At 47.0% G+C, this 12,136-nt stretch overlaps 1 protein-coding gene across 7 annotated transcripts in view; it reads left to right on the top strand.

Moving 5' to 3' along the window:
- Positions 1-12,136, top strand: part of ADD3 (adducin 3) — a 225,006-nt gene that overhangs the window by 172,450 nt on the left and 40,420 nt on the right. For all 7 annotated transcript variants that reach the window (XM_074999205.1, XM_074999203.1, XM_074999207.1 and 4 more), the window contains one exon: positions 3,432-3,570. In XM_074999205.1, the coding sequence (XP_074855306.1) occupies positions 3,432-3,570 (139 nt within the window). The remainder of the gene's footprint in view (positions 1-3,431; positions 3,571-12,136) is intronic.

The raw sequence follows: 12,136 nt of genomic DNA, 5'->3' as shown, positions 1-12,136 counted from the left end.
TGCTTGCATCCTCCTGTGTCCAAAAAATGGAGGCAGAAGTGGCAATCCCATTCACTAGCCATTCGGGCCCATAACGTTGGACAAGCCATCTTATTTCATTAAAAATTGTCTTGCTTTTGAAAGTCACTGGCTAGGAAAGCCTTGTTAATCCTGTAGCAAGGATAACGCAATTTGGCTTTGGGCCCTGCTGTTGCCTCAGTTTACTTTTAATCTTAAATCACCATACCTGGTTTTCATATTACCATTCACCTTTTGGCTTTCATTGGTTATCATTAAAGAGTAGTGAAAGCCTTCCAGCCCTCCTCCGTGGACGTAGTTAGATCTCTGATAATGGGCTTCACCATCAAGACAGCCCTTCTTCTAGGCTGAAAGGTCTTTCAGATCCTTTATCGTGGTTCCCGTTTGTATAAAGTGTCAGAGAGGTAGCCATGTTAGTCTGTAGCTTCGAGAACAACAAGATGTCTTGTGGCACCTTATAGACTAACAGATATTTTGGAGCATAAGCTTTTGTGGGCAGAGACCCGCTTTATCAGATGCAACAGTGAAGCGGGTCTTTGCCCACAAAAGCTTATGCTCCAAAATATCTGTTAGTCTATAAGGTACCACAAGACTTCTTGTTGTTCCCTTTGTTTAAAGTCTTCCTGTCAGACTCACAGTCCTTTGCAACTCTTCTAGCTGGACTTTCTCATCCAGGAGACTTCTGTTTCCTATAGGTCCCTCAGCTGAAGTTTATCCCTCAGCTGGTTCCCTTTCTTACGTCTCCCCTCAAACCTTTTGCCTAGCTCATGGATCAGCAGCCAAAATAGCAAGAAGAGCCTTCTTTTTTTTTTCAAATTTGAAAAAAAACAAAAAAAAACCCTCAATTCAGGAGCTGCAATGCATGTGAGTACGAGATGGCCCTTAATAAATAACATCAAACCATAATCTTTGTTAACCCCTATTTTAAGAACAGCCCCACACAATGATTTGTAATGTGATATATGTTCATTGCAGGACATTCACAAACTTTTTACGTTTTCTGTTTCCTCGCACTTTACGTGTGTGTGTGTGTGTCCTATCTTTCTGACTTTCACTCCTAAACCTACTTTAATTACATCAATTTTACTTCATGTTTAATTTTAGTTTTCTTTCTTAAAATTTGTGTTGCCCTTGACAGCTGCGAACTTTCCTTTTCAAAATCAAGACTTTTATTAGCAACACGATCAAAATACAGATACAGTATCATGTCCCACAATGCACTATACGTGATTCAAGGGGGAGTTATCCAGTGTTTCAAGATCACATATTTGTTATTTAGATATGAGCTTTTCATTGTTGGACTTTAGACATTCAGTAAAATATTGAAAATAATCAGGAGGGTGTCTTTTTTTAAACTTTGCAATTATAATGTTGGGAGCCACAAAGAAGTCCTGAAAGAGCCGTATGTGGCTCTGGAGCTGCAGGTTACAGACCCCTGGTCTAGGTGCTCTGAAGAATTGTCTGCTGAAAAGATGGCAGGACAGATGACCGGGCTTCTAGTCACATGCTACCATCACATAGCTCTTGATGTCATTCTTTTCACTTGGGGAAGTAAAAGGGGTAGGAGAGAGAAGTGGGGAAAGAAAAACGGGGAGAGGATCAGATGACTGTGCCTTAAGTATGTACAGTATCCAGCCTGTAGGGAATCCTAATAAAGAACTGTAAATTCACAACAGTGGAGTGGGATCACATATGATAGTCATATAGTAACAGAAGGAGCCGTGCTAGTCTATACACTATCAAAACAAAAAGCAGTCAAGTAGCACTTTAAAGACTAGCAAAATAATTTATTAGGTGAGCTTTTGTGGGGCAGACCCACTCTTCAGACCATAGCCATACCAGAACAGACTCTGGTATGGCTGTGATCTGAAGAAGTAGGTCTGTCTCGCGAAAGCTCACCAAATAAATTATTTTGCTAGTCTTTAAAGTGCTACTTGACTGCTTTTTGTTTTGATATGATAGGCATGTATAAGACACAGATTTTTGTAGGCATCTGAAGATGATGAAGGTATCCATAAATATGTAAGGAAAAACTTAGCTTGAATGTGCATGACACAGAACAACTTTTAGTTTGCTAAAAATACATGTGCTTTGATATTGTGCATTCTGTGCTTAACTAAGAACATGAGATTCATAGTCATCTATATTTCATAATTTGTAATGAAGAGGTGCTTTATTCAGCTGCCCAGTCTGGCTTTTGGCTCTTTGAGATTTCTTGAAAGTAACAGTGATTCAGATTTTCAGGTACACTTCTATTGCATAGTAAAACAAGAACTTAAAGGATTGGCACAAAAATCAGTTGCCACAAAGATAACTAATGTGAAATATACAATCTCCACTACCAGTCAGCAAATTTTAGACAGAAAGCACCAAAGTGAAAATAATCCCCTTGTGTGTGTAAACAAAATGGAAACTGCACCAATGAGACATAAAACTAAGAGTCTTAGGAGTGGTCTACACTACAGATTTTTGCCTGTATAACTGACAAAACTCTACACTTCAGAGCTATGCAGTTATGCTGACCGAATTCTTGTTAGACAGTGCTGTGTCAACAGGAGGGGTTTTCACATTGACGTAGTTGCCACCTCACAGGGAACCAAAAAAAAAAAGCTTGTAGCACCTTAAAGACTAATAACTAGCAATATTATTTATTAGTTGGTGAGCATCTGTCTGTAAGAGAAGCTCTTCCATTTGCATAGGCAGCATCTTCCCTAAGTACTAGACTGGCTCAGTCACATCAGTGCACCTGTGCCATTGCAATCTGTTGGGTAGACAAGCCTTTAATCTGATCATTCTATAGCCACAGCAGTTTAATGAGGAATAATACAATGAGACAGTGAGTAAAAGTGCAGAAGAGGGGTTGTATCATTGTTCATGGCTTTTAAAAAAGTTTCAAGAAAGGAGCTGTGGGTTTACAAGAAAGTTGTATAGTTGAGATGTCTATTGAAGAGTCACGCACTGAAGGTTTTATCATTGCTCTAGTTAAGTTAGCACTGGTAGGCTTTTTCTTCCATTGACTTGTTTAAGCTTCTTTCAGATAAATCAGTTGTATAAAATTGCCTCCTCCTGTCCCTAAAGTCCCTATTTGAGGAGGTTCATATTTTTGAATTCATGAGCTGCTCTATAGGCTCATATTTCTGTACTTCTGAGCCATCTTTCTGGTGAATAGCATGATCCTGCATAAGGATGGTTTTGTGGAGAAAGTAAAGGACTAGAAGATAGTAGAACCAAGTTCCTATTTTTCAGCTGTGCCACAGACTTGCCCCGTGACTTAGTTTTTCAAAGTTATAAGCAACTAAAATGGGCTCTTACTCTGTGAAGTGTTGGTTAACCTTAATAAGTAGTGGTATACCCTGCCTGAAATAATCTCACTACTGGTAAGGAAAGTTTATCATAGTGCAATGTTTCTACAGGCCTTCCGAGAAGACCTGGAATGTCTTATTCAAGAACAAATGAAGAAGGGCCATAACCCAACTGGACTGCTTGCTTTGCAACAGATTGCTGATTACATCATGGCAAGCTCTTTTGCAGGTTTCTCTTCATCTCCCCTGAGTAAGTGAACAATGTGTATAATTGCCAATATTTTTTCTAAAATTCTGTTTTACAAGGTACTGTGACCTCCATTCAACAGATTTTCAGGAATGGTGATTTTTAAACCACAAAGCAATATAGATTCTTCCTCGAGTGTCCCCGTGGGTGCTCCACGATAGGTGTCGGGCTCACCCCGGCGCCGCAGATCGGATTTTTCCAGCACTTTCTGCCGGACTGTGCATGCACCAGCGCGCACCGCTCCCTTGCGCGCTCCCGGCCACGTGCGCGATCCGGTCCCCGCCAGTTCTTTCTTAACTGCCATCGGCTGCAGACGGAATCCGCTCAGGCTGTGGCCAGAGTCAGCGTATTTAACGTTTTAAGTGTTTTTAGAATTTCTTTTCAGTCTTTCAGTCTTTAAGTTAGCTTGTTATTTTTCTTATTGCAAAAAAAAAAAAAAATATATAAAAGACTTAGTAACAAGAGGAGCACGGGGACGTAAGACCATTAGGCCTCCTGCCGCAGCAGGCTGGGTCCAAGAGGGGAACACGCACAGAAAAGGTGCTAAGTACCCTATTAACTCAAAGACTCACCGCAATGTCCTCTTCAGGATTCAAGAAGTGTGAGTCATGCCGCGAAGCTATGCCGGCCTCCGATGGGCACAGTCAGTGTATTAGGTGCCTGGGGGAATCTCACATCACCCAAAAATGCCCCTTCTGCGCAAAGCTCACGGCTAGAGCAAGGAAGGACAGAGAAATGTGGCTAAAAATGCTGCTCTTTGACAAGGCCCTCCAGCCAGATGTGCCGGAGCAGCCCCAACAAGAGGGACCCGCAGGGGTCCATAAAAGAAAGGCGACTTCCCTCACCCGGTCAGTGCAGAAACGGAGGAAAATCTCGCCAACCCGATCCCTGCTGGCAGCCACAGCGAGCGGGACGGGTGCAACACATAGCCCCCAGCCGCAATCGCAGACGAGCGGCAGCAGCGCGGAAGCGCACGTGGCAGAGGCTGAGCCTCCGATAATCAAACAGCCGGCCCGCACCGCGGGCAGAGCGGCGGCCAGGCAGGCGCCGGAACCGGCGGCACCGCAGCTAGCGGCACAGACCCCTGGGGCGCCGACAGTGCAGAGCTCGCAGGCACGCGGCCTGCAGGCGCCGGGGGAGACCACCCGTTGGGCACCGCAGCGAAGCGTGCCGAGCGCGGTGCCGACAGCGGGGCCGAGATCCCTGGTGCGGAAAGGGGCGGAGTCAGCCCCACAGGGGAGGGGAAAGGCAGCAGAGAAAACCCGGCACCGCAGCCCTTCTCCAGACAGGGCTGCAGGGCTGCTCTCTCTAAGCCCTCCCCTTATGCTGCAAACTCCAACAAGGAGGCAGGGGTCTCCCCCAGTCTACCCTGAGCCTCCCTCCCCGTTCCTCCAGCCAGCCTCACCATGGCTCGGGCCACCCTCGCCTTTTCTGGGATTTGACCCCCTGGAGTGCTATCACAAATCAGTCTCACCATTGTCTCAATCAACTAGGTGATCTCACTCCCCCAGACGCCGGGGGTATATGCCTCGAGAGTGGTCCAGGTCTCCATCCCAGGAACCGTGCCCGTGTTGCCATGGTCGCCCCTATCATGCGGGGCATAGACACCATAGGCATACCCCCAGGGACAGGTCCCCTCAGACGGTTCACTATCCCCGAGGGCAATCGCGGACGGGGACGGAAACGCAAATATCTCAGGGGGAGTTGATTCTGGAACCCCGAGATTTCCCCTTGGAAGCCTCCAGCGAGAAGATGTATCACCGTCAACAGGACCCAGAGGGATCCAGAGAGTCTTACCCTAGTGGTTCCTCTCTATCCTCCCCCGACGAGGCTACGGCCCCAGGGGACGTCCACCCCCCGGATGATCTCAAACAGTTCCAAGAGCTGTTTAAAAGGGTGGCCTTTACACAAGGCATCCAAACAGCAGAGGTGCAGGAGAAGCACCATAAGCTTCTCAAAAACCTGAGACCTCCGGCCTCTTCCAAAATAGCTATTCGCTCGACGAAGCAATTATGGAGTCCGCTACCACGATATGGCAGACCCCTGCATCCGCTCCGCCTATAAACAAGAGAGCGGATAAGAAATACTTCGTCCCGGCGAAGGGCATGGAGTTCCTGTTCAGTCACCCACAACCAAATTCTCTGGTGGTGGAATCGTCTCAACAGAGGTCGAAAACGTCTCAGTACAAGACTGGGGGAACGGACAAAGATGCCAAGAAGCTAGAGTTATTCGGCAGAAAGTTCTACTCCTCTTCTACCCTACTGTTGAGAATGGCAAATTATGTAGCACATTTAGCGAACCATAACTTTGACAATTACTCCAGGCTGACTTCCCTCATGGACTCACTTCCAGAGGATAAGAAGCCGGTGCTGAAGGCCATCGTGCAGGAAGGCTACGCAGCCTCGAGGACAGGAGTTCAGATCGCCCTCGACGTAGCAGGTACGGCAGCATGCTCAACAGCTACGGCAGTGGTCATGCGCAGGGAATCCTGGCTTCAGACATAGCGTATCCTGAGGGATGTACAGGCGAAGATCGTTGATCTCCCCTTTGACACACAAGTTGTTTGCTGAATCAACTGATTCGGTCCTTCATTCTAGTAAGGACTCACGGGCTACTCTCAGAACCTTGGGGATTTATACCCCTACATACAGGAAGAAAAAGTATTACCCTCAGCAAAGACGATACCCGTATCAACCCCAGCGTGCTCACTACCAAAGGGGCTACAAGCAAGGGCGGCATCAACAGCACCAACAGTACAGAACTCCCAGGCGACGTTCCCAACAGAGCCATGCCTCCTCGGGGCAAGGCCAAAGGCAACAAGTTTGACGCACAGATCGAGGGCTGCACTATCACCACCATCGCACAATGTCATCCAAAGCTAATGTTCCATCATTGCCTCCGACCATTCTACGCCCAGTGGCAAAAGATCACCACAGACAAATGGCTACTGGAGATCATAGCCACGGGTTACGCGATCCCCTTCCAGTCGCTCCCACCGCCACGACCTCCACCCAGGCCCCATCTAAAGGACGCCTCCCACAAAGCGAGACTCAAGCAGGAGGTGGACCATCTTATGCTTATAGGGGCAGTGGAAAGAGTGCCGGAGCAACTCCAAGGGAAAGGGTTCTATTCAAGATACTTTCTTACAGAGAAAAAAACAGGAGGCTGGAGGCCCATCCTAGATCTTCGAGGCCTCAATCGGTAGTTGCGCAAACAATGCTTTCGGATGATCACAGTCGTCTCTATACTTATGGCACTAGACGATGGAGATTGGTTCGCAGCCCTCGACTTACAAGATGCGTATTTCCATAAAACAATCCACCCGGCTCACAGACATTTTCGCCGGTTTATGGTCGGCAAAGAACATTTCCAATACAAGGTTCTGCCGTTCGGCCTCTCCTCGGCCCCGAGAGTATTTACCAAGACCCTGGCAGTGGTGTCAGCCTACCTGCACAGACAGGGGGTGTTTATATTCCCATGTCTGGACGACTGCCTACTGAAAGGGGCCTTGAAGGAAGAGGTACTACGCATGATATGTGTTACAGCAGGCACGTTCTCTTCGCTGGGCCTGGTCATCAACCTGGTGAAGTCAAAGATCAACCCCACACAGGACATAGAGTTCATAGGGGCATGCATAAACTCCATCACAGCAAGGGTTTATCTACCAGATGCCCGCTTTCGCGCCATTAGTTCCCTTGTACAAGTCATCACCTTCAGCCCCATGGTGCCGGTTTTAACGTGCTTACAGCTGCTAGGCCATATGGTAGCAGCAACATTCGTAGTACAGAACGCCAGATTGCATATGCGCAGCATGCAGCACTGGCTGGCGAGCGTCTACAAACCAGCAGCACACACCGTCCGCAGGTTGGTGTCGCCCACGACAGAGGTGCGCAAATCCCTGCAATGGTGGGTGAACCCCAAGAACATGCTAACAGGGGTACCCTTTCATCAACCACAAATATCTATCTTTCTCACCATCAACGCCTCCCACATAGGGTGGGGAGCACACATGGGCGAAAAGGTGACGCAGAGACTGTGGTCCCCTACGGAACAGTCACTGCACATAAATATACTGGAGGTCAGAGCAGTGTTCAACGCCTGCAAACACTTTCGAGACCATATACAAGGCAAAGTAGTCGGGATCAATACAGACAATATCTCCGCCATGTTTTATATAAATCAACAAGGAGGAGCTCGGTCCCGTGCCTTATGTGCGGAAGCAGTCCGCCTGTGGACCTGGTGCATCGCCAACAATATAACTTTGAAAGCCTCGTATTTACCAGGCGCTCACAACGTGCAGGCAGACCAGTTGAGCAGGCACTTCGCATTCACACATGAGTGGCAGATCTGTTCCGATCTGCTACGGCCAGTTTTTCAGGCATGGGGGTTTCCCCAGATAGAGCTGTTTGCCACTCATCGCAACAAGAAGTGCCCACAATACTGCTCCAGGGCAGGACTGGGACAGGGGTCCCTGGGGGACGCATGCGCGATCTCATGGAAGGGCCCCCTGCTCTACGCATTTCCTCCCACAGTGCTCATCCACAAGGTCTTGCAGAAAGCCAGGAGAGAGAGAGCCCGCATGATCCTAGTAGTCCCAACTTGGGATCGATAGCAATGGTTCCCCTTACTCCTGCGCATGTCGGACCGCCCACCGATGCCCCTTCCGGTGGCGGCGGACCTGCTCACGCAAGCCCAGGGGTCTATAGTGCACCCACACCCCCGAGGCCTGCGACTGCAAGCATGGTTAATCCATGGCTCAGCTCCCTAGAGAGCACATGTACGGAGGGAGTGCAACAAGTCCTAGAAAGTAGCAGAAGGACTTTCACCAGGAAGACCTACAAGCAGAAATGGACTCGATTCACTGCATGGTGTTCTACCAAGCAATTAGCTCCCCTTGCTGTGCCTATACCTGTAATATTAGAATGCTTACTGGACCTCAAGAGAGGCAGACTCTCCCTATCCTCGTTGAAGGTCCACCTTGCCGCTATATCGGCTTTCCGACACGAAGAGGAAGGGCCCACGGTGTTCGCCCATCCCATGGTTACCAGGTTCCTGAAGGGGCTGGTAAACCTGTACCCCCCTCGGAAACCACTTCCACCTTTGTGGAGCTTGGACCTGGTGCTTAAGACGCTAACAGGACCACCGTTTGAACCCTTAGCCACGGTTTCCCTCCGTCTCCTTACGATAAAGACGACCTTCCTTCTTGCAATCACGTCAGCTCGCAGGGTGAGCGAGCTCGCGGCAGTTATGGCAACGCCACCCTGCACAGTGTTTTCGAAGGAGGCGGTAACCTTACGGCTGCATCCAGCCTTTGTTCGCAAAGTTTCTTCAGAGTTTCATATGAACGAACCTATAGTCTTACCCTTGTTTTATCCAAAGCCTCATAACTCCAACAAAGAGGCGCGCCTGCACCTCCTGGATGTGAGGAGGGCGCTGGCTTTTTATATAGACAGGACTAAGTCCTTCTGAAAAACGGATCGACTCCTAGTCTCTCTTGCTCCCAGATCAAAAGGAGAAGGTCTCTCTTCGCAGAGAATCTCGAAGCACATCGTATCCTGTATAAAAATGTGCTACGAACTTAGAAAGACTCCTTTACTGGCCCCGCCTAGGGCTCACTCCACCAGGGCGGTGGCGGCATCAACAGCCTTTTTCAAGGGCATTGCGCTAAAAGACATCTGCAGAGCGGCGACATGGTCATGCTATGACACCTTCGCCAAACATTATGCCCTTCACAGGGTATTCCAAGAGGATACCTGTCTCTCAACAGCAGTCCTTTCGGGGGCAAGCTGCACATAACCCGATTACCCACCTCCTTTCTTGGGTTACTGCTGGGTAGTCACCTATTGTGGAGCACCCACGGGGACACTCGAGGAAGAAAGAGAAGTTACTCACCGTAGTAACGATGGTTCTTCGAGATGTGTCCCCGTGGGTGCTCTACCACCCGCCCATCCCCCCCCTTCGGATCTCTGTTTAGTGTTTTTCAGGAGCATCTGAGGCGGTTGGTCAAGGAACTGGCGGGGACCGGATCGTGCACGTGGCCGGGAGCGCGCAAGGGAGCGGCGCGCGCCGGTGCATGCGCGGTCCGGCAGAAACTGCTGGAAAGATCCTATCTGCGGCGCCGGGGCGAGCCCAACACCTATCGTGGAGCACCCACAGGGACGCATCTCGAAGAACCATCGTTACTACGGTGAGTAACTTCTCTTTGTGGTCTTAAATAATTGTATTCATAATTGTTATTTTTTTAATATTTTTATATTTAAATATTTTTCAACATAAATAGTAACATAACCTAATAACTTGTCAGCAATTTGGAGTAGTAAACTTGCCTTTAAATTTCAATAGGGAGAGGGATCTTGTTTAAATGCATCGCTGCCAGGGACATGAAAATTGTATTTAGTAAACGTCAAAGTGTAGTTAATGGGGGAAAAATGAATATTCTTGCTAGGATCATGCAAAGAAAGTACAACTTTCACACCAAAAGTCCTCTGGCTAGCTTCCAAACTCTTGAATAGTTGGAGCCTTATTAAAAAGTCATATTAAATGTTGAAATTCATAAGTGCCTGTGTATAGTAGGCAAATCTCTCCTTATAGACTGTTCTCTGCATTGCTTGCAGACTGGAAGCTATCTTCATGAAGTTTTTTAATATGTATGGATGAGAATACAAGAATGTGAATGCTTGTTGACAGAAATTTATAAAAAGCACTTACATTCCTGCAAGCAGCAGGAGGTTTATTTAAAAACACCTTAATAGAGCCTCTGAGTAAATGTGTACCCCAGGTCAGAGGAGAGGTCTTTTAAAAACAAAACAAAACAAAAAACCACTGTGGCTAAGTAGCAGAAAGGAGGCCCTAACAGGTAAAAAGTCTCCTTTAGAACTTGAAGCCAGGTCCTAGTAAGTATAAGAAGCTCCACAAATTCTGCCATGTTAAGTGTAAAAGAGTAAGGAGGCAGGCCAAGAAAAAACTGAGAAGCAATTTGCTAAAGAGGCATAAACTACTATTAAGAATATTTTAAGCACGCCACAAGCAGGAAGCCTGCCAAACAGGCAGTCGGACTACTAAACAGCTGAAGTGTTAAAGGTCCTTTGAAGGAAGACAAAGACATTGTAGAGAAGCTAAATGAATTCTTCATGTCTTCACTGCAGAGGAGCTTGGGGAGAAACCTTTATCAGAGCTCTTCTTTTTGGGTGACAGATTTGAAGTATTGTCCCACATTGTATCAGTAGGCAAGAGGTAATAGAACAAATTGATATTTTAGACAGTAAGAAGTCCCCCAGGACCAGATGTTATTCACCAAGGAGTTCTTAAGGAATTCAAATATGAAAGTGCAGAACCACTAACTGTAGTGTGTAACCAACCACAGAAATCCATCTCTGTAAAAGTGATGGGAAGGTTGCTAATATAATGCTGCCTTGTTTTAAAAAGGGAGAGGGGAGTGGGCGGGGGGGGCTTCCAAGGCAATGCTGACAACTATAAGACAGCGAACCTAACTTCAGCACCTGGCAGACTGATAAAACTACGGAAAGTAACTGAATTAGCAGACGCATATATGAACACAATTTGCTGGGAGGAAAGCCAATACAACTTGTATAAAGGGAAGTCCAGCTTCATTAGTTCTTTGGTGTCAACAGCCCGATGGGTTAGGAAGATCCAGTCAATATAAGGTACTTGGATCAGCAGAAATCCTTTTGGCAAGGTTCTTTACGAATGACTCTTACACAAACTAAGTAGTCCTGGGGAAGTGTCTTCTCATGGAAAAGGGAAGGGGGCAAGGCAGAAGTAGCAGTGGGTAACAGTTTTCCAGTGTATGTGAATGCTTGTGGAAGAAGACTAGCAACAATATTCCGCATTCATTTTTGTTTGTTAATACCTAATCTTGTGCTGCTTTAGTGTTCTGTATTGCTAGTTATTCCTCTCTATTATCCAGAGTATTTGATTCTCCAGCAATCTCCCAGTCCTGTGGATGCCAGATATCAGAGTTTACTGTAGTTGTTATATCCTCCCTCATGATGTTCCTAGAAACAACTACAATGACTCAGAAGGAGAAATCTGTATGATTCAAGCCTGCAAAGCCCAGTAGGGGTATTTTTCAAACAGTCTGTAAATGCAGCTTATAGCTCACCAGTACATGAGATCTTAAAATATTGGGATCATTCAGAAGCATGTGTTTTGGAAGCACGAGATGGTTCAAATCTGAGTAGTACTTCAAAGTAGTCCTCTGTCACTGATTCACCCTTCCTTCCTTCTCTCAAAATATGGAGACTTTAATATTAAGATATAGTATCAGGAGCTCATAGTACAAGGGGTTCCGAAGGCAGTTCTAGAAATCATTACACCTGTACTGCAATTATAGTCTAATACTATTAGCTTTTGGCCAGTACTGAGATTCTCTGCTACTGATTAAGTGTACAATATTCCTCCGAGGTATGCAAGGGTTGTGTACCATGCAGCCCTTGCATACCTTTATTTTTGTATAATCTGGGGAGGGCTTGTGGGATGTGTTGGGGCCTTGAGGGAGCATGGAGGTTAAACCTGCGGTGGGTTAGGGCTGCAGGGGGGGTGGGAGGTT

This window comes from Carettochelys insculpta, chromosome 7 (genome assembly GCF_033958435.1).
Source record: "Carettochelys insculpta isolate YL-2023 chromosome 7, ASM3395843v1, whole genome shotgun sequence".
NCBI classification, from domain to species: Eukaryota; Metazoa; Chordata; order Testudines; family Carettochelyidae; genus Carettochelys; species Carettochelys insculpta.
This window is presented reverse-complemented; position numbering and strand designations above follow the sequence as displayed.